The sequence below is a fragment of the Pelecanus crispus genome, chromosome 3 (assembly GCF_030463565.1).
Source record: "Pelecanus crispus isolate bPelCri1 chromosome 3, bPelCri1.pri, whole genome shotgun sequence".
Taxonomy (NCBI): Eukaryota; Metazoa; Chordata; class Aves; order Pelecaniformes; family Pelecanidae; genus Pelecanus; species Pelecanus crispus.
In genome coordinates this window covers 65781995-65804834 of record NC_134645.1, presented here as the reverse complement: position 1 = coordinate 65804834, position 22840 = coordinate 65781995, and the positions used below count along the sequence as shown (strand labels likewise).

The following is a 22840-nucleotide window of genomic DNA, read 5'->3' as shown; positions in this document are numbered from 1 at the left end:
GGCCGCCGCGGCCCCGCCATGAGCCGGAGGTAGCGGCGGCGGCGCCTTCCGCAGCCGCCGCCGCCCGCCCGCCCGCCCCGCCGCGGCGGCGGCCGGGCCCGCGATGCCGAACCAGAAGGGCGGCAAGGGCAAGAAGAACAAGCGCGCCAACAGCAGCGGCGACGAGCAGGAGAACGGGGCGGCGGCGGGCGGCGGAGCCGCGGCGGCGGCGGGCGGCGGCGGCGCGGCCGGCGGCGGAGCCGGAGCGGCGGCGGCGGGCGGCGGCGGCGGCGGCGGCGGCGGCGGCGGGGCGGGCGGCGGAGCGGGCGGCGCGGCGGCCGCGGGCGGCGCGGCGCCCGGAGACGTCAAGAGCGGTGAGCGGCGGGCGGCGGGCCGGGCCCCGCGGCCTCCCGCGGCCCGCGGTGGCGCAGGCGGCGGCTGGGGGCCTGTGGGCGGCGCGGGGGGGCCCGGCGGGGCGGGCGAGCGGCCGGCGAGAGGGGACGCGCGGGCGTGGGCCTGGGGGCGGCGGCGGGGCCCGGGGCCCTGCGCGGCCGCTGCGGCCGCCGGGGTCTCCCCGAAATGCGCGGCGGGGGGGGGATGTGTTCTGGCCGGGCTGTCCCGGGGCGGGGGCCTCGGCGGCGGCGGCGCTGACAGCGGCGCGGGCGGGGGGAGCCTGCCCGCCCCGCAGCGCCCGGCTGCCGGAGCCGCGGGCAGGCGGGGCGGGGCCGGGACCGGGGCCGGGGCCGGGGCCGCCCGCCCCGGAGCGCGGCCCGGGGGCAGAGCGCATCCCCGGCGGCGGGCGGGAGGTGCAGCGGCCGCCGGCCCCGGCCGCCTCTCGGCTTATGCGGCGCTGAGCTGAAAAACCCCGACTTTATTTCAGCACGATTAAAAATGGAGTCCGACTTTTCGGTCCCTTTTATTCGGCGTTTGACAGCGGTTGGGTTTGTCAGGGTAACGCGCGCACTTTCCATCGACCATTTTATGCTGCCTTTGGCTGGTGGGTTGGTTTTTGGTTCAGAGCACGTTGTGGTAAGGTGTTTTCTTGCAGAAACTTGCGTCGCTCTCCATGTTTGGAGATAGTCTTGCTGCAAAATTATACGTCAGGCTAAAACTAAAGGTAGGCTGGGATTTTCTGCCACCTCTTGCTAAGCCAAAAACCCCCACATCTTGGGTCTGCTGCTAGGTTTACAAACTGCGACGCAGACTCTACTCTTGACTTTTTTCCCCTCCCAAGCTGGACTTCAGCTTTTTACTCCCCACGCTTTGGAAAAAGTGGCAGGGTAGCTACAACTGGTTTTATACTTTGTGGCGGTAGTTTTGCCTGGCTGCTGTTAACCAAAGGTAGTTCCAAGAATCTTACTTTGGTTTTCAAGATGTCTGATTCCCGTGTATTATTTAATGGAAACTTTTCCTTAGAAATATTAGCAATTAATTGCGAATCACTTTAGCTCACAAGGTCTTTGCCAGACTGCTTTTATAAGAGTATTACTTACTCCAGAGAATCATGGAGAATGCTTAGAATTTCCTTTTTTTTTTGGACTATTTGTTCTAAGTGACTGAACGAGGCGGGGGGGGGCAGGACAGGTTAGCAGGAGTTAGAGAATTTCTGGAGCATTTCTATCAGGACTTCATCCCGGTGATGTAACATGCACGACATGCACTTTGCAGGTGGTGTCTCATACGTGACACTTGGCTTGTAGTTTTTGAGGCGAGGAGAAACAGTGTTTTCAAATTTTCTCCCTCAAGCACAAGTGAAAGCAGAGTTGTGTTTCTGGTGTGGCTGTTTTGTGTGGGGATAGCAAGGTGTTGCTCCTTGTGCAGATGCCACTGAAGGCGATGCCAGTGAACGCTGGTAGCGGTACAGCTTGCTAGCTGGACAGGTTGTCAGTCGTCTTCAGCTGTAAGACTGTGTGTGCCAGGTACCCTACGTATCTTTCCTCTGTGCTGGCCGGCTTCCTCAGAAGTTGAGGCTGCCTTTCCGAGAGCTAACCTGAGATGCTCCTTTATTCTCTCTCTCCCTGCTTCCATATGACCTCAGTGGTCAGAAACATCCTCGACTCTTTTGTCAAATCCTCCCCCTCCCCTTTTTTATTTCCCCCTCACAACAGAGAAATAAATTGGCTTCGGCATTTGCTCTAAGTGCCTGGTCAGCACACCTGATCTTTGCCTTGACAGGATCATTGCGTCTAGTCATATCTTTCATTTCAGATAATCATGAAGGCTGGAAGAGTAGATGTGGTTTCTAGCTTTATTTTACATTGGCTACTGCCCATCAGAGAATCCTGAGCTGGAAGTTTCATGAATTGTATTCTCGCTGACAAGTCCAAAGCTTTCGACCGTTTTCGTTCAGGAGGTGAAAGGAGAAACTACTCCTGTCGTGCTACAGAGCTGGGAATCCGGCTCTCGTGTGGAAGGAAAATATTAGGCGACGATAATGGATTCTCCCAAGTCTTCAAAACCACTGAATCTGAAATGAAGCTATGTAGGCAGGTATCCCGTTACGAGGCTCAAGACATTTGTAAGAGGCTGTGCACTTAGGGTTACTTGATCACTAAGCAGTTTACGGAGGATGGGGCCGGCTGCAGTGAGTTGTGAGGTTAATAGAGTTCTGCTGTATGCAGTCAACTCTCGATTATTCATGGGAGGTTATCTGGGTTGCGGATTAAGTGTGCCAGGTGCAGGGAAGGTCTTCAATGTGCTGCTTTTGGACCATGCAGCTGGATGCTGTGACTCGTGCTGCCCAGGCTCGCCAGTCCTCTGGGTCCCTCGTCCCTGGGCTTGCTCTTCGCTCCTGCATCGTCACCGTATGTTGTCCTAGAGTAATTTGGATGTGTCTGGTATCATTGCTCTCCTACTCTATCTTTACCGTGGAAAAGCAGTAGATGATCATAATAACATAACCTGTTTTCTTTCATTAGTATGACCGGACAGAAGTATGCAGAGATGAAAGCAGCAGATTTAATAATCACAAAATTAAGATTGTCTGTGCAAACCTTGGCTTTGCATCATGATGTCAGTATGACAGTTTTAATTATGTAGTCCCATCAGGACCCTGCTTCATTCAGGGAAGGGACAGTGGTTCAGATATTTTTTTTTTTTGAAGTCTTCACAGTTCATTATGTGGTCCACGTATTGCTTCTGCCCCCTATCCACGTGCCATAATGAAACAGAATTTTTAATTTGCTCTGGGCTTCTCTGTGCAGCTCTGACCATGTAATACAGAACTGTCGTTATAGTACGCCTTTACAGTGGAAAGATATTGTTCCCTTTTACATTTTGACAAATTTAGCTTCAATCCCTGCACAATTTTCCCTCAAAGTGCCAGTTGATTTTTGGTATCATGATAGAAAACCATAAGCTGATTTTTCCCCTGCCCCAAGAGGGCATCTGTTTATGATTGTTTAGGTGATGTTTTAACGTGTGCATGTTCAGAGCTCAAACTGCGATCAGAGGGTTCTAGACTCCCGCATGGGAATCGGGAAGGTGGAGAGCAATAACCGCTGACCAGATGTCATGGCTTTTCTCCATCTTGCACTGTAACTTCTCAGCAGGTATCGGGATGATGCCCACGAGGCGGATTCACGTTCTGTAGCTGTGCCTGCCTTTCCTATCTCTTCCATCAGACCAAGCAGGAATTCTGTATATGATAGATTAATCTTTCTTGACCAAAGTGCATCCATTTTTTGCATTGAATGAGGCACAGGTCGTGGGTGGGGGGGATGGACTAATTTAACAGTATGGCAGTACACAGGGAAATTGCAATGTGACATCACAGAAAGCCTCATTTCTTAGATTCCCTGTCTTCAGAGTGGTTGAATGATATTCCTAATACATTTTTATTTTTTTAGCTAATTTTCTGGGTTATTTTTCTTAACCAAACTGGAAAATCTGAGCTGTCATCATGTAAAATTATACCAGCAGCTCCATGGGATTGTGCACTTAGGCCACTCACTCCAGTCTTGTGGATTACCAGCGTTCCCGATGGCAATAGTTGGTTACCTGCATCTGGAGACATAAACGAGTGTGAGGGGGCAAGGATATTTTGCCCTGAGCAGCAGCTGAGTAAAATCCACAGGGTTTACTTCAGATCTGAGGGCTCCAAGTCGCAAATTCCTTCTCTGTTTCTGCCTCGCTGAGCCTGGGCGCTTCTACACCATCAGCTCCAGCCGTTTTATCCCTTTATCTTACAAACTTCTCGCTCTAGTCTCCACATATAGTTGTTTCTGACCCTAAAATTCTTTCTTCCATCCGTTTTCTTTGCTGTGTTTCCATTTTTGGTCTCATTGTCCAGTAGACCCAAGTCCTCTTCCCCCTCTTAATGGTCACTATCTTAGCATTTTGCGGCTTCATCCCCTTGTCCTTGTCCCTCTAGTCTCTCCAGCGTTGGTGCTATGAGAAGAGGAGAGAAAAAGAGAAGTTGGCTCTCCTCATCTGCGCTTTTCCCCTTTAACACGGAGTTCATTATAGCCAGCTAAATTAAACTAAAAAAGAAATGGCATAGCTGTCTCTAAACCACCATCTTACGGTATATTGGCCACCTGTTTTACGACCATACTTTTTGCCCTCTGGCATAGGTGAGCCCTTGAACTGCACGAGTGGCAGAGCTGGCCAGTTGGTGGGCTGTCGGGTGGAGTTGCCAGGGTCACATTTGTACGGGGCATGAGGGTCTTTCAGGGAAAAAAAGGCTGTGCGGGAGCTGGTGGAGGTGGTTGCCGTCGGTCTCGCTGGAGCATGGTTTCCTGGGGGTGGAGTTCCTGCCGTGGCAGCTGAGGCGTTGTGCGAGCAGTGCCCGCCGCGCCGGCCGGGCTCTGACCTTGTCTGGAGTTACCTGGGTTCAAAGTGGCCAGCTGTGCTTTTGCACTCTTCAGCTGGGTTTCACCTGTTTCTGAGGCTTTGATTTACATTCAAATAAAAATGCTAATGTAGGAAAGTGTATGAAGAAGAAGATCAGTCAGCGCAACAGTGACTAATGCATTGAAAGCTGTGACTGGCCAACAATTAAGATTTACAAAAAAAAAAAAAAAAAATTAAGTCCTGGAGGTGGGATAGTTAAAGAGGGCCAGAAAATCTGTCAGTACAATATTTAATTTAAAAATGTATTTTTAGAGCATGAATTGCTGTAGTATTTAAGCATGGATTAATATTTGCTGTCAAATGTTCCCTGCTGCATATAACAACCAATTCCAGTTTGGCACTCTAGTGATGTTCAGTATTGGCACCTTCTTATTACTTAGCTTGAGGGAGTCCCATTGATATCAGTGAGACCACCTGGAAAATTAAGTTTCTATTCTGTTGCAGTGACTACAAAATTTAATACCTATTAATTTTCTAAAGGAAAACCATTTTGCTTCGTAATTCCAGTGAGTTCTTCTAACTGCAGAAATCAATTGAATGCAAATATCACTGTCTCTCTCAGTGCAAATCGGGTTCGAAAGGACTTTCATATTCATTTTAGGATTTTTAAAACTATGCAATTACATGCTTTTGTAGCAAATGCAATTCATATTCTGCAAATCTTTGCAAATGGAATCATGTCTATGGTATTACTGAATAAAATAAATACTGTCCTTTCATGCAAGCAAGTACACACCCACTTAATTTTTTTTAACAGTTATTCACTATCAAAATGGTTATCGGTGCCCTGACAGCATTCTGTGTTCATGTGATTAGTCATTTGCTCAAGTGTAGTGCTTGCATGAGTAAGGGTTAGGCTTGATGTTTGTTAGGTTTCATATGAGGAAATGCAGTTTTTGAACTGATTGCTTTACTTTGTCGGTACTCATCCCGTATCTTCCTCCCAGTGATGTAACAAGTAGTGACAAAACGATTTCTAGTCCTTGGAGACATTTGTAAGTTTTCTTCAGCCTCACTTACAGCCTTGCATACTGAGACATCCTTTGGTATTAAAGTACCGTGATGACTGGCAGACGTCCATCCTTCTCTGCTTTTCTTCTTGCAGTGTATTCGCAGGGAAAAGAATAGAGGTAAACTTTGCATCCAGCTCAGGGTAAAATACTCCAGCTAATCTTCAAGGTGTCTAAATTACAACAGCATTAGTAGGGCATGGGCTTTCTCTGAACAGTTTTGATAGAAACTCAAATAATTTCAGGGAGGCCTCTTGAAGCAGTAATCTCGTCACTGGAGTGGGTAATTCTGTTTTGAAAGCTTGCGGGATTTGGAGTGGAGCACTGGCATTTCCCAGTAGGCTTCAGTGACATTTATCTTGAGAGCGTTCACTTTAACCTTTATCTCTTTCTCTCTGTCTCTCCTGCAATGGTAGAGTCTATCAGTCCTCCTTCCAGGGCTTGAGAGGGATATTGCTGCTGTTCCTGCGTTGAATGCCTGCTGGGAGAGGAGGTTGCTTCAGTCAGAGCCTGGCTACTGAGTGTGCCTGGCACTCCCCATCTCCACTTCCGTGCTACCGATACCCATTTTGGGAGCAGCCTAGAGTCGAGGTCTCTGTGCACTGCACAGATGCCAGAAATGGCACACGGGCAGGGCTGGGAGCCAGCACAGCGTCATGAACGAGATGTCTATTGGAAGAGACAGCTCCACGCTCAGGAGCTGCTATCTTGCAGAGATGCTAGGTACTGCAGCTAGGGTGACTGCACCTCCAGTTTCCTGCTGAGTTTCTACCAGCTTCTTTAGCCTCTAGACAGTATTTTTATTTCCCATGCTGTCACATATAAACTTGGGAAGGATAGACCAAGGACACAAACATCCCTAGGCTTGAAACTAAAAGAGGTGCTGATACCCCTTGATTCAACCTTTTCTCCTTTTTCTCTTCCCTTCTTGTGCTTTTGGACAGGGTCTGGTGGCTAGCTGGCTCTGAATCTGGGCAACTCCAGCCTGTTGTGTTTACATCTGTGCTTGGTATTAGGGCACCTACTGCTTGCCACAGGTATCTCTCTATTCCCAGCATGAGTTGGAATTTGCCACTGAAAACTTGCTAGGACAGGTGCTTTGGAGTCTGCTTTAGTTATTAGGATGTCTGTTTCTTGAGGCACCAGGGTTAGTTTCCTGTAACATTTCAAGGTATTAAAAGCTATTGGAAGGCTAGAGTGGGAGAATTTAGTGGTGGAAATGCTTTTCTATGAGGATGATTCATGTGCGGACAAAGCAACAGCCAAGGTTCAAAAGATGTTAATGCCCACCAGTCTTGAGATAGTCACTAATCTCTGCATAGTCTGATAGTCACCAGAAAAATCCACCCACAGAGGTGTTCTCTGTGTTTGGACGACAGGTATTAAATGGAAAGAAGTTGGCTAGATGATAACTGTACAGATTATGGTGACTTCTGCAAGACCGTGTGAATTCTCATGATGGGTTTCAGCGGCGTAGGCAGTTGGTCCAGCTTGGAGCACAGAAGGCTGCGTAAGCAAACTGCAAAACTACTGTGCACATGTAAGTGCCTGTCCTCCTTAGTTTGTACAGTTTTGCTCTTTCTGACTTACTTTGGTGAGGTGATGACTGAGCTGGGAGTGGGTGCTTGAGTAAGAGCCGCAGATAACTGACTTTGTATCACATGCTAATTGCTGATTTCCGAAATAGGCACCAGCTCTGACTGTGCTGTAAGTTAGAAGGTGTTAAGGTAGCAGGTATGAGTTAAGCCTTCGTGATTTCCATGGCATCTTCCCACTGCTGTGTAGTTGCTATGCCTTTCTCTTTTGGTTTTTTTGGTAAAGAGACTCCCTTAGAGGCCAAGCATGAAGTCAGTGTAAGTGAAGTGCATGGAGATGGTTCTAACACCTATCGAGCCCTCCAGGAGTCCTGTCATCTGAATTCCCAGATGAACCAGGGTTTAGTAGCTGCAAATTACCTGAAATCTTTTCTAGGGGAAGGTGATCACTTCATGTGACTACCCATGTAATAGAACTAGTGACATCTTGCACATGGGGTAAGTGTGCCAACTAGAGCTAGGCTGCTTATGGCTTCGTTCTCTGCAAGTCCTTTCTGAGTGTAAATATTGACTGCAGCTACTCGGTCCTTGGGGGTAGGACTGAGCTCCAGACTGACACGTAAGTGTCAGTATGTAGGTGCTTACATATGGAAAGCTATCAGCCAGACTCCCACTGCGATGAGGCGTTGTCTGGAGTCTGTGGCTCTCCGAGGGTGATTCCGGTGGGTCTGTGCTGGGTGTACACCAGCCTGAGGTCTCTGTCCATTGCTCACTGAAGGTGGACTGCTGGCGTTGGCTTCCCTTTCCAAGCGCGTAAGAGGGAGTTGCGTGATGCAGAAGAAAGCCTGTGTTTTAGGCAGCTTACTAGGTACTGCTGTTTTGTTTTTTCCCCTCTGTCTCGGAGAATGACTGGAAACTTTCATTTTGATCAGTCTGCAAAGATTGCATAAGAAGTGTTGGAGAGACATCAGTCATCATCAATGAGTGTTATCAATATAAGCCATAAGACAAGCTGTTTTGAAAGACTTCTCTTACTATTTGTCAGCTGTTATTTGTTGTTGTTGATGCACTGAAGATCCAAGCCTGCCTTTTGGATGCACCTGTGAAACATTTTTTCCCATTGCATTCTTCCTGCTGTATTCAAACTCTTAGGAAGCTGACTGATCATTTCTGTATTGCTGTATTATTTGTACTATTTAACTGGTTATGCATAGGACAATACCATTTTGATGCGTCTTGGTAATCTTTTGAATATTAGATTGTATTCCAAGGTTCACCAAAGCAAATACATTGGACAATTAATACAAGTTTTGTGTTCAGTCTGTTTTGTTGTTGTTGTGGTGGTTTATTTTCTACAGCTGCATTACAGTATTAGCATGATAATATTGTATGACTTCAATTAAAATAAAGCTATGCTGATGGCAGAGGAAATTCAGAAGATTCGTGCAGATGCTTGGTAGGGAGTAGCCTTCCACAGAAATGACTCAGCTCTGGTTCAAGCTGGCAGAGTGAACAATTCCTAGCTGTGAGGGTTGTGAAGAGAGCACTGTTCATGGGAAAGCGGTGGTAGAGGTTAAAGTGATTGATTTGCAAAGTATGTGTCCCACAGGTACCCTTCTGGCCTAAGTAATGTGCTGGCAAGTTAAGTGTCCTTGGCATAGATGATGAGATGCTAGAGTAACGGTAGACCAAAAGCAAGCTGTAGTGTCTTGCAGCTGATCCAGCACCAAGACCTTACCTTTTTTTTTTTTTTTTGATAATTTCTTTTTCCAGATCCATAGCAACCTACTGTCACCTGACAGTTGTTTTAAGATGGCAGTAGGGCTGCCTTTTCCAACAGCTGCTGTGCTTCTCTCTCCTCTGCCCCCAGCCTCACACGTTTAACACCTCCCTTGAGCTTTACCAGCGATTGCAAGTCCGTGTGGTGAGCTGAAACCTACGCTGACGAGTACAGGAAATAATTATCTGTTTCTGTCCACTGACTGAAAAACTCTGGTGCTTAACACAATGGATAATGTGGGAACATGGAGGGGAAAGAGCAAATTTTGCTTTAGGCGTCCGCATTGAGGACTTGGAACAAATGAGAGCAGTCACGAATATGAAGCCATGGAGTCATTACATTTGGCTTGCTGGGTGCATCTTTGGTTTTATGATGGGTGTGTAAACAGAAGTAAACAACATTCTCCTCCATTTACTTCACCAGAGGGAAGTTCCTCAGGCAGCCGTCGTTCTGCTGCTTTCGTTTGAGTCATGAAACGGGAAGGGTGGTCTTCATGTACCCTCTTTCTTTTTTATTAAAACGTGAAAACCGGTTAATGTGTGTTGAAGGAGATTTATCTCAACTGTCTGTTTCTATTCCTGGCTTTTATTGATGTTTATAAACCTGAATGGAAAAACTGAGAAAAAGCCAAACACCCAAACCAGCTTCCTTGCAGTCTTCCGTCATGTTCTCGTTTTTGAAGGAAAAGTTAATTTTATGGTAGTTCTGTCAAACATAAAACATAACCTGGTTTAAACAATGAGGTATCTTTGCTCAAATGTACATTTGTTTAGACTATTGTATGTTATTTCTGTTTTAGAGGACATTTATGTGCTGCCCCTTGCAACTATTTTCAGAATTACTGATCAAAATCACTACAGTGGAATATGAGAAAACATTTACTTTTTATGTGGAAACATAACTTCTAGAAAGCAGCAGCATGCAATTGTAGTTGCAGCTTGGCAGCCTGTCTGTTACAGGCATACACTTGCGTCTAAATGTTGAAGCCGTTCTGCTACAAAAAACTGCATGCTATCTTGTTTTGTTCTCTTAGGCTGTGAAAACCCTCTTGAAACTGAGAGGTAAAATAGAGGTACTTTTATGGTCATTTAGGCATTCTTTCAGAAGGGCCTGCTGGGAGAATGGATGCTGCTCTTATACCTGGTAATCTTTCATTTTTCCTGAAGTTCAGTTTCATAACTTTGGAAACGAGAAATCTCTTGAGCTGTTAGCTGCTTGGAAGCAAATTATATTTAGGTGACAAAACAGGTGTGAATGGGCAGTTTGGACATGTGAATTTCTATTTACTCCCCTTTATTGTCTCTCTTGACAGTAATCATTGTACTGTTATCATAAAACATTAAGGCGATGATTCTAGCTCTGACTTTGAAGAATAATCTCAAAATGCATTTCTAATTAATGTGAAATGGAAGGGCTTGATAACAAGAGTTTTTAAAGTTTTGTAGTTCTGTAATAAGTGCTTTGTCTTGTTTATAAAATGGTGATTAAATAACCCAGAGCGCTTTCAAGGGTGTGAATTGATGGGAAGAGCTCTTCACAATTTGCTAATGTGGCTGCCATACTAAGTGATCTGAATCTGTTGCTTTTGCTCCTAAGGCATAGCTGTTGCTGTGAACTGGGAAAGTTGCACAAAAATTTGCTTTGTTTTCTGTTTCTAATTTATTCTTTATGTAGGAACATGTGGCATGATTATGTTTGGCAGGAGACGTGAATGGAGGGAAGTCTGCAAGGGGTGTTCAGTCCTGCACAGTCTGTTTTGTGCAGATAGACTTGCTAGAATTTGAAATATTAGGCAAAACCAAAGGTGGGCTTGAGTTTTCTATATGCTTTTCAGGTAGTGGAGTTTTCTGCTTTCTTAAATACGGGGATACTACAGAAGTGGTAGAACTTTCTACTGAGACGATTTTCATTAGCCACGCTGGGCTCTTCAGTTTCTCTTGTGGAAATACTGCAGTGGTTTTATCAAGGCCTTCTCCAAATCAGCAGACATTGTAATAACAAACCTGTATCAGTGAAAGCAGATGCTTTGACTAGCACGACATTAATCTTGCTGTGGAGCATGGCACGGAGCACGGTAAAGAGACCTGTTGGTTTTCTAGTATTTCCTGTGCTACTACAGTGACACTAGTGAAATGTCAGGTGAGTTCCCAGAAGAGGTGAGTAGAGACCAGCTTCTCCTCTTAGCAATGTTTTCCAAAGCAATCTCAGTGCCACCATTTAACAATTCAGTGGAGGGTTTTTTTGCGGGGGAAGGCTCTTGTTCCCTCCATTGCTTTCTTCCAGCTGCTCTAGACCTGCTTTTGCTGTGGTGATTGTGTGACCACCCGATTCACACTGAGTAGATAGAAGATCAGATGAGGGAACGTCTGAAAACTTTGTAGTCATCTAGTTAAGTTAAATGTTGAAAAAGACATCGCTGGCCAAAACTTGAAGCTTTTTGTTGCTCATAGTTGTGCTGTGTGGGAAGTTCCTCAGGTAATCTGGCATCTGTAGGTTCTCAAGGAGAAGCTGGAGAAGATCCCATTCCACAGTTCTTCCATTGGCCAACCAGGGAAAAAGGGAAAAATCCGTTGTAAGTCACCTTTACAATAGCCTCTAGACACCTAGTGCATGATCATAATCAAATAATTGTGGACACGTTCTGTGGAATATACAGGCTGTGGTGGGTTTTTTTTCTGTATTTCAGCCACTTATTTTATTAGTTTCATTTTTTTGTCCACATAATGAAGAGGCTGTAAACTTCTCAGGGGCCTCGAGATCGTATGTTTTTGCATCCAAAATGAAAAACATGTTCAAAGGCTAATCAAGGAAACAGTTTTCTTTTTTAGTCAGTTAACTATGCCAGTATGGATGAACAAGTGTAAAGTCTTTATTCTAAAGTAGAGATCTCTAGACTTGTCTGTATAGTAACTTTCTCGGCTGTCAGCTATAATTATACCTGCGACTGTTAGAACATTTACACTCCGAAACACAGGAGGAGCGTAAGTGGATTTTTGGCATGTTCTTTCTTCCTGCCTCCTGGCAGTGGTGGAAAGGAATATGTACTGAAATAGATGAATACAGGAAATGCATAAGTGAGAACTGTTCATATTGGTACCTCCGGTATCTTGCTGCACATCTGACTTCTGATGATTTGCCTTTAATGGTTTCAGTTTAACTGGCTTCTCTGAGATGAATTTCTTAAGGATTCTGTAATTGCAAACTATGCTTTCAGACCTTAAATATAATGAAAGAGTGACTGACAACGAAGAAAAACTTTGCAGAGATGCTTGGCATGGCATAGCGTGACTTGAATCGAAGTCTGGGAGAACGGATGGGAGGACCCTCTGAACTGGTAAACTGACAGATTTTATTTCAGAGCAGCTAAGTTATTCACTTTTGCTCTTGGCCAGCAACATTATACTCAATAATAGACAGTAAAAAAAGTGGAGAAAAATTAGCCATTGGTAGCCAATAAAATTCCTGCTTCTCAAAGACATCTCAAAACCTGTATGTTCTTAGTGGGCTTTTCAGAGACCTGAGACAACTAGTGACAATGTAAATGACACATGTATAGAAGGAACTTTCAAAGAGTCCTGAGGGAATGCCTCTCTTACCTCTGTTCTCTCCAATTCAGTAATTTGTCTTTAATGACTGAACAAGTCCATATTTTGAAATTAAATACTCTTTTTTTTTTTTTTTTTTTTCTTTAAGAGAACATTTTGGGGAATGTGCCTTGCTTGCCTTGCTTGCAGTTTATAGTCTAGTCTCTGAAGGAAAGGTATTGCAGAAAATTCTCCTTGCAGCTGTGCCGCTTCTGGCATTAGAAACGGAGGCAGACAAATGAGGTGAAGGATGTGGCATCTTCTGGGGAATGGCTCGGGAAAATTCTCTCGTACTCTTTGTGCCCATCTCTTATGGGTAAATAAGAGCTACTGTAATCTTGAATTTACTGAAGGTAACCTTGAAGATTTTGTTTGGTTTTTTGTTTATAGCCTTTTAACAGCAACTTGTTGGGAAGGGGCCAAACCACTAGCATGGCAAAGATCTGTTGTTGTAAAGCATCTGGTTTGTGTATTGCTGCTGTAGGACAGATGATGATGGGTAGTGTGTCTATTACTGAAAGTGAGTAGAAGTGAACGTAGCAGCGTAAAACCTATCGTCCCACTGCAAATTATGCTGTATTACTTGTGCTAGCAGTGACAAGAATGGTATTAAAAGCAATGCAACCGAGTGGTGGTTTTTTCCCTGCTTATCAGATAGAAATTTGAAGTGCTAAGGAAAAAAGCCTAGATCGCGGCAGCCTCTCTCCACGAGGCTCGATGTACCTCTTTTGCAAGTCCTGGAGCTCTGGCTGAGACTGGGGAACTGCAGGGAGCTGTTTGCTCTGTTTCGCAGGGGGTGAGGCAGCACTTGACCATGGAAGACCCTGAAGAAGCCTGCTAGTATTTGAATGCAGCAACACAGAGGTTAAAAAGCAGTCTGCCAGCCCTGTTGGAGCAGTATTTTTTGGTGAAGTGGAGGAAGTGGGAAGTCAGAAACACAGAGGAGAAATATTTGTAATACTTGACTAAGCATCTACAAACTTCATAATTAGAAACTCTTAAGATCCAGTAGAAACTCCAACTGAAAATTTCCTGTCCTTTCTGTGCCTCCCAGCTGCAAGTGAGCAGCCAGAAATGGGAGTAGTTTGTAGTCTGTGGTATTTCGGTGAGGGAGGGGAAAATGTCATTGGTCCATAAATGAACATTTTTGTGTAGAAGCTGATATTGTTGCAGGGAGAGAATTGAAATAAACTGTTCTTTGCTCAAGGACATAGCAAAGGCTGTTACTTTGCTGATAAAAGACCACATGGCATTTTGATTTTTAACCTGTCTGTGTTGCAGAACTATTTGGTTTGTGAAATTTAGCTATCCAGTAGGTCAGTGATGGTGATATAGTCTGTATCTGCCTGAGCAACGTAATGAAGGCCCTCCTTTTTGCACTAGGAACATAAGCTGTTAGTCTTGCTTTTCAAAGTCCTCTGCTTCCTCCTTCTCTCCCTAGCTGTTGTTTCTTGCTCGGTCCCAAAGAAAAGATCAATTCCTGCCTCTCCCCGTGATCGCAAAGCCAGGCTGTATTGCCTACTTGTTTTTCAAACAAGCATCTCTGCGTGTTCTCCCCACGTTGCCTCTCAGGCTTCAAAGCAGCCCTCCAGAAACATCCACAAAGCTCTCTGCTTACTTCTTAAAGCCTTTGCAACGGTATCCGCAAACCCTTGAGGAGGGCTAATGCTTCTGAGGTGCTTTGGCTTTGAATATTAAACAAACTGTAATGTCATTTTTTTTTCCTTGTTCCTTCATTTCCATATCTCCTTTCATGTACTCTAACTTTTTTTGGCAAAGACTGCTTTTTGCCCTGACCCAGAGCTAGTGCTTGTGGGGCCCTTTGATAATACAGATCATGAATAAGAGCTTGTGTGCGTATTTGGCACGGCGTTTAAAGAACTATTGCAGTTAAGTGGGCCATTAAGTTATTAATGTATCTGTTTTATCTTCCACAGAAGCTCCTTGTGCTACTCCACTGATCTGTAGCTTTGGAAGGCCAGTGGACCTGGAGAAGGATGACTACCAGAAGGTTATATGCAACAACGAGCACTGTCCGTACAGCACCTGGATGCACCTTCAGTGCTTCTATGAGTGGGAAAGCAGCATTCTCGTCCAGTTCAATTGCATTGGCAGAGCCAGGAGCTGGAATGAAAAGCAGTGTCGCCAAAACATGTGGACAAAGAAGGGATATGACCTGGCTTTTCGCTTTTGCTCCTGTCGGTGTGGGCAGGGTCATCTGAAGAAGGACACTGACTGGTACCAGGTGAAGCGAATGCAGGATGATAAGAAGAAAAAATCAGTGCTGGAGAAGAGCACGGGAAGGTCAATGGCAGAGTCGGCGGAAGAGGCCAAAAAGGGCAGGCCAGCCAACAAGCCGCAAAAAGGCTTGAGTCACGACCTCCAGCGAAGGCACTCGATGGACAGGCAGAACTCCCAGGAGAAGGGTGTCATGGGCGGCAGCTACGCCGTTCGCTCGCCTTGTGTCTCTCCCGGCCAGTCCCCACCCACTGGCTACTCTATTCTTGCCCCCACACATTTCAGCGGCCCTCGTTCCTCGCGATACTTAGGAGAGTTTTTGAAGAACGCCATTCACCTGGAGCCCCATAAGAAGAACATGGCTGGCGGGGGCATGTTCAGGAACGCGCATTTTGATTACGGGGCAGCTGGCTTGCAAGCACATAGATCAGGACACTTTGATGCCCCCGTGCAGTTTTTGAGAAGGCTTGATCTCTCTGAGCTGCTTACTCACATCCCCAGGCATAAATTGAATACTTTCCATGTGCGGATGGAAGACGATGCCCAGGTGGGCCAAGGGGAGGACCTTCGGAAGTTTATCCTTGCTGCTCTTAGTGCCAGCCACAGGAACGTTGTAAACTGTGCGCTATGCCACAGGGCGCTGCCAGTGTTTGAACAGTTTCCGCTGGTGGATGGGACCCTGTTCCTTAGCCCATCGAGACACGATGAGATTGAATATGATGTTCCCTGTCACCTTCAAGGTACAGGTTGTCTGTCAGTCATGCTAGGCTTCATTAAGTGATGGAACTGCCTTCTGTGCCCTGCCCCTCCCATTTTAGATTTTCATCCTGATTCTGCATTTTTAAGCAGTTCTGTAAAGCTTGAGGTCACGTTCGAATTATCATGTGGATCAGATTGAAACACTTAGGAAGGAATTACAAGGAGCAAATGCCATGTAGAAAGATCCGTGCCTTGTGTTTGGGTTTACAATTAAGAGATTTCTCATCTGGTTTCTAGGTAGACCGTGGGAAGGTTTTCCAGCCACTCTGTTCTGCAGCGCGTGCATGCTGATTTATCCGTTGTGAGCTTTACTCCAAGATATGCATCAACCTTTTAAATTTAAGCATGCTGTGCTGCAGCATGGGTGAGAGTTATATTTGTACCACTGGTGAGATGAGATGCCTCTCATTTGCTTTCAGACTAGAGAATATCAGTTTTGTTTCACAGCAAACTATTTTTCTTTCTTCATATGAAAAGGACTATAGTCTGGCCTGTGTTAACATTGGCCTGGAGAGGTTGGATGTAGTAAAAGCAAGCTTTTAATACAGTGGGTTGAAGTAGCAAGGGTGTAGTGGGGGGTTTAGACTTATTTCCAAACTCCCACCTGTTTGGACTGCACCCTGATATGTCCCATCTCCGAGCTGAGTTGAGACCAAGGCATCCAAGGCATGTATTAACTTTTCTCCTCCTAGAGAAACAAACGTGTGTGGGCTAGGATGAGCTTCAGCTCTTCCTGAAAGCTGTGTCCCAAACTAAGTGATCAGGGTGGGACATGGCAAAACACGCCTGTCCTGCAGTCTGCTGGCAGCCAGCATCGCTAAAATAAGTCAGAGAAAGTATTTGTAGTTTGGTGTTCAAAAACATAGAATTATATGTCGAAAAGTGTGTTGGAAAGGCTTTAACAAGAGGTATCTTAACATTTAAGTTTCTCTCCTTTCAATAAAATATGTTATATCCCATGCATGGTCATAATACGTGTTATGTAACATTCCTTTGCTCAACAAACTTTGTAATTTTTTTTCTTTCCTTAAATCACTGTGCACTAAGTCACTAAACTGTATTCATGCTAACATTGTTTCTGTCTTGCCTAATGTACTTTAAGGAGAAAAAGTGATAGGCAAATATACAAGCTAAAAAAGCTCCAGGATAAACAGAATATATGTATGTGAGAAAACAATGCTTATTTCTTTGGTGGGGAGGCGTGCACAATGTGCTTGTGATTTTTATCAGTACTAATAGCTGGTTTAGTAATAGTGAAACTCGTCACTTGTTAACATTTGCCACTAAGAATGAAACTCTGCAAAAATTTTTTTTTTAATTAATTGCTCTTTACCCATTGGACGATACATCTGAACAACTTGCTCAGGCAAGATACCATGAATAATTACTTGTTAAAATTTTCACCTCTTTGTCCTGGGTAAAATGGTTTATTATCAGAACTACTCTTTGAAATGAAATTAAGCTTGCAAGGTGCTGTTCCAGGGTGTTATTTTCTCTTCAGTACAGAAAATCACTTCTTTTATTTCAGGCATGTTTAAGATATCAGGTGCCTCATTTCCTATATAACAAGGATCCTGAAAATTAAGCGGTGGGGGAATGCAGTACTTTAATGTGTGGGAGGAGGGCAGATCTTCAGATGAGGAAAATTATTTTATCTTCCTGCACAACATAAAACTTCAGTGCAAGAAATTATTTGAAAGTCACCAATCTTGAGTGTTCACTTCAGGAACAGAGTTTATTATATTTGCACTTCAGTCTCATCACATCACATTTTCTACAACTGAACACGCCAATGTGGAATAACTCAATTTTTACCAGCTCATACTAGCAAGTTTATTTCGTATATATACTTTAAGAAGGATCTGGGTTGACTTCTCATTTTTCTAAAATAGTTGACTTAAAAACCAAAACAAGTTAAGAACTAAACCATTAGTTTTAAAGTATCTGGTATGGACTAATCATAAATTGTTAATATTTTATTCCCTTTTATCTAGAAAGGTTACAAGATGTGTGTCTTTAAATTACAGGTTGTGGTGTGTTCAGTACTTGGATGCTAAAGATAACAAATTGCATTCCAAAATAAACACATATTATATGCAGTCCTGTTTTGTAGCTGATCTGTAACTGCAGTACTTCGTAACTTTGTCTTGTGTAGCAGTACAAAGAATGGTATATTACAGAATTAGTACTCTCTGTCAGCCCACTTTCAATAGCCAACTATTAAACTACAAATTGAATCAATCGCTACAAATCAGGCATGATCTAGATGCCAGCTCTTTGTAATTTCTGTAGGGCTTTTTATTTTGTGTGAAATTTGCATCTTGGATTTTGCATTGGTGAGTTTAGTAACATCTATGTAGAGAAAATATTTCATTTTCAAGTCTGAGCCGCTTGATTTTTATGGAAGTCGATATAACTCAAGTTTTGGAAGTCAATATAACTCAAGTTTTGAAAGTCATTGTGCGTACAGAGCTAAGGTCATGATAGAGCTCGATAGATTTGTAATTCTGAATGGCATGTTAAAGTCTGTGTATGTGTGTTATATAATGTTTTTAAATATACTTACTGTAAATGAATGCTCAGGAATAAGTACATGAAAGAAAATTGCTCTTCTGGCTGTTGCTTTTTTTCCATGAGGAATTATTAGGTCCTTAGTTCCCTCTTTGCTGGAAGATTTTGGCAAGTTGTTAAATGAATCTGTACCCAGCTTGCTAATAAGCTTCAACACCTCCACTTTTTCTGTCAGGTGGGGATGAAGCTAGGGCACAATCCTGCTTTTGGAAACACTGCAGCTGATCATATAGCTTAACCTGGCATCTGTTCATGGAGCTTCAGCAACTCCTTTTATAAAATATTTTGCTAAGGTCTACCAGCAAATGCAGGAGGGGAGGGCAGACAGGGTGGTGACCAATTCCTGAGTTTTGCATCCATGGAAAATAGCTTCAGTCAAGCCCTATGTATTTCTCATAGAGAAACATTTTTTACTTTATCATTCACCCTTTAACAAAAAAAAAAAAAAAAAAAAAATTAATAATGTGTGATTTGTATCACTAAAGGGCAGATAACACATTGCAGGAAATGTCTGGTTTAATCTTCTGTTCTAGTCTCCTTAAGAAGTGTGTTTCCTGTCCACAGGAAGGCTTATGCACCTCTATGCTGTTTGTGTAGACTGCTTAGAAGGGGTTCACAAAATTATCTGCATTAAGTGCAAGTCCCGATGGGATGGAAGCTGGCATCAGCTGGGAACTATGTATACCTACGATATTCTGGCAGCATCTCCCTGTTGTCAGGTTAGTACCGTACGTAAATAAGACTGATAAGGTGAATTTCCAACTGATGATAAGTAAAGCCAAGGTTTGTGTTTCTCTTCTCCCTTCCCTTCTTCCATCCTTCTTTTCCAGCCTGTACCTATGAGTGCAATACAAGAAAGCTGACCGAGGCCCTGTCCCTTTGTCTTAACTTAGGAGGCACAAAAGCCTATAGCTAGACAAAAGCCAATGCAATGGTCAGTGGTTAATACTTATGTTTTTACATAAGGCCCCTTTAAATGCATGCACAAATCTGATGCTTGTGATGATCGCTAGCAAGTACGTTTAGCATCAGATGCAATTCCAGTAGTATTTTAATAACAATTGCACATTTTTAGAAAGTGTTTTCTGTATTCAAGTTTCTTGTAGTTACTTGAATTGTGTTTTATCATGAAGATAATTGTAGCGAAAAAGCCAAAGGAACAGAAGAGGTCTAAAAAGTCTTTGTGCTTGGAGATTACCCAGCTCTCCTTAATCTTCGCTGTGACTGACTGACGATGGTACTCTGCCACAGCCTGAAGCACCTTAGCTTTCATTAAATGCTCACCAAATCCGTACCTTGGGTGAGAAAGATCCAAGGCCTGGGGTTACTCCAGAGTAGGCACGTGCCTGAGGCAGCAGGGTGGGCAGCGTCCGAGCGAGCTGTCCATGTGATGGGCAGAGCACTTTTCTTGTGCAGGTAGCGCTTGGAGAAAGCACTGGGCGCCGTTTGTCTGGCTCAGTGGTCCGCCTGGGATGCTCAGGAGCAGGCGGTTGCCTTTGGACATGCAGGTGGTGTTACTGGGTGAGAACAGGAGCCTCGCAAAGATGCATTCGTTCAAAGTATAATCACTTCATGGTATTGTGCGTGCTTAAGAGCAATCTGAAATACAGTTTTGTCAATATGCAAAACGCCATTTAATTTCAAATTTAACATATTTACCGAAATGTGTTGCTCAAAAGACAAGCGGTGTTGCTGCTACAGAAAAAATGACATTAATAGCAATTATAACTAAAGACAGAGATAGTACCTCCAAATTTAGTGCCTCTTGAGATTGTAACTTTTTTTAAAAAAAAGGGACTTTTAAAGATAAAACACTGATGCTGACTTGCTAGCTCTCTAAAAGCCAGCAAATTTAAATCTGAATTGCTTCTGCTGAATGTACAAGACAAGAATTAAGGTCTCATTATACAAGAGCCTTAATTATATGATTAATGGACAGTGTGACAGTACATGGTAACTAATAGAATTGACTATGAAATCATTAGCTGCAGTGACTGTGATTGCCAGATAATATGCATTATTGTTTCACCGTGATTGTTACAGATGATTCTGTGCATACAGAGGAATGACATTTAACTATGGTATATAATTTTACTCTGAACTGCCTTGCTAATTTCTATTTTGAATAATTTCTTACCTTATTTCAAAATATTTGATTATGCATCACAAAGGTGCATGTAGGATAATGAACTGCAGCCACTGTCAGATTACTGGCAGCTAGCTTATATGCTGGACAGTAGCAAGGGGGAAAACACCACTTTGGTTAAGAAAATCGTACAAATCCATGCCCTACTAGATTGTATTTCTAGAATTTCTGCTTTTCAAGCAGAGCAGATGGCAGTGGAGCTGATGGTTTGTTTCTTTTTGAGTCTTGTCTCAACAGTAATAGTACTTTAATAATTTCTGCCTTTTCTCATCCCAGGAAAATTCCTTAAATCATGATTGCCATAGAAAACAATTTTTTGTTCTTTTCAGTGAAGAGCTGAAGCTTTCATTAGCGTGTTGGGCTGCAAGGTTAAGCTATGATACAGCTCAGGCCCTGGCTGCTCGTTTGCCACCTTTACTCTTAAACTCCTTTACGGTCTCAAATCCCTTCTGCTTCTCTTGAGTATTTCAAACGGCCTACTGAGTTTTCACACTACTTGTTGCTTTCTTTACATCAAATGGGCTGGGTTTCTCAGCTAGATTTCTTCTGAAGACTTACCTTTTTTGTTACTGCTGAAGATTAATAGCTCTGTCTGGCATCACCCTTGACCTTTAATTGTTTCTCATACCTACCCTGTTAATCTTGGTCCTTTCTCAGTTGGATTTTGTAGAATGGTTTGTGTGCTTGAAGCGATGTTTAGTTTGTATAACCTGATACGTATTTTAAATGTTTAAATACATACCTAAAGTTGTGCAATACCATGCCATGCTGCTGAAGTAGATTGCGTTATACATTTGTTAAACCAAAAGATTAAAATGCTGATACATGTCGTAGACAGATCACGTTCAAATGTCAACCTAAGTGTTTGAATTGCATGGTACAAATGTAAAATTTCTCTCTTCGCTTCAGGGCTTCATTAATGATTTATTGAGACTGCACTGCTTGTGTTGGGGTTTGAGGAATTGGTTCAGAGATTAATCAACACAAAACAATCGTGTGTGTATATAGACTTCAAAATTCTCTACCTCCTGTCAGTCAGAGTGGGAGGTAGCTTACTCTCCCGAATTTGGTGGTGGTATTTCATGTGAAAAGCATTGTGTATGCTTGCAAGTTGCCAGACTGGGTGAGGAATGTCCTTACCAGCAGATCCCATTACTGCCAGTTTCCTAACTTACCCCCTCTCCTGCCGGGGAGGGCAGGGCAGGGGGCTGCGTGCGATGCTCTCTTTTTCAGAGGCGAGAAGCAGAGGTGAGTTTGGTTATTTCAAAAGGGTTTTTTTGTTTGTTTCTTTGTTTTTTACAGGCTCGACTGAACTGTAAGCACTGTGGGAAGCCAGTAATAGATGTACGGATTGGCATGCAGTATTTCTCTGAATACAGCAACGTCCAGCAGTGTCCTCACTGTGGAAATCTAGACTACCACTTCGTGAAGCCATTTTCTTCATTTAAAGTTTTGGAGGCTTATTGACGAAAGCTTTGCTTTAGTAATAGCTATTTTATGGGTATTTCAACTTTATTACATATCTTTTTATAGGATTCATTCTGTGATGACATTTAATTTCTTTTCTAACTGAAAGAGCAGCTTCTTTGTCTGTGTACATATTAATATGTATATATACATGTTGTTAAAACCAGAATTCTCCTGACAAGATCTCTGCGAAGGTTGGAGGCAAGCCAATTTAATGGCCTTTGAATATATCCCAAGAGTGGGGTAAAGTTCAGCTAAAAATGATTTTTTTTTTTCCCTATAATTGTAATACAGTTTATAGGAAGGGTGTGGGGAGACATACAGGACAGAGAAATACGTCCAGTCGGAAAGTGGGTAATTGTGTAGACTTGTTGTCCCTCCTTGGTGGAAATGGGAAATCCTTGGAAAGAAGCCGTCCTGTTACTGTTGAATTCATTCAGCCTTTCGCATTGGTTCCCACGGCGCAGGAGCTGGCCCTGCGCTGCCAGTCGCCTCAGCAGGCTTTCTTTCAGATTTCCCGAGACGGGGTAAACTAAGGTATTGTGACAAGTGAATGTAAATGTATGCCAGAAAATGCAATCTTGAAATGAATTAGTTTTTTTTGGCATAGCGTCTTCCTGCCGTGTGCGTTTGACGTGCGTTGCCCTCGCTGACGGACCATACGGCAATAATGCTGCTTCCACCGGGGCTGTCGTGCCCAGCCAGGTCATCTGCTCATACCAAAACAAGCTGGAGATCTTAAAATGCTTTATTTAAAGGTGTTTCTTCACAGACGTTTTAGGGAGGGAACAGGCTGAGCTGAATGGGGATGTGTTTGTATGTGTCTGCTGGGGCTGAGGCTTTGCTGCTTGCCGCAGACTGGTGTGGAAGGAGGACCATGAAGTGGGATCTGGGCCGTCAGACCTGTAAGAGCTGAG

General features: G+C 43.9%; 1 protein-coding gene across 1 annotated transcript; it reads left to right on the top strand.

The window, feature by feature from the left end:
• Positions 1-103: 103 nt before the first annotated feature.
• HECA (hdc homolog, cell cycle regulator) lies at positions 104-22236 on the top strand. The gene is made up of 4 exons (XM_075708044.1): positions 104-353; positions 14680-15720; positions 18875-19029; positions 21759-22236. Exons 1-4 carry the CDS (start codon positions 104-106, stop codon positions 21921-21923), a joined length of 1611 nt encoding a protein of 536 aa, XP_075564159.1. The 3' UTR covers positions 21924-22236.
• Positions 22237-22840: the final 604 nt, after the last annotated feature.

Bases quoted from the DNA above. Each gene is read 5' to 3' on its own strand.
- HECA (XM_075708044.1), top strand. From the start codon at position 104: ATGCCGAACCAGAAGGGCGGCAAGGGCAAGAAGAACAAGCGCGCCAAC. The intron at 354-14,679 runs GTGAGCGGCGGG...TATCTTCCACAG, and splicing joins GCCCGGAGACGTCAAGAGCG to AAGCTCCTTGTGCTACTCCA. The intron at 19,030-21,758 runs GTTAGTACCGTA...TGTTTTTTACAG, and splicing joins CAGCATCTCCCTGTTGTCAG to GCTCGACTGAACTGTAAGCA.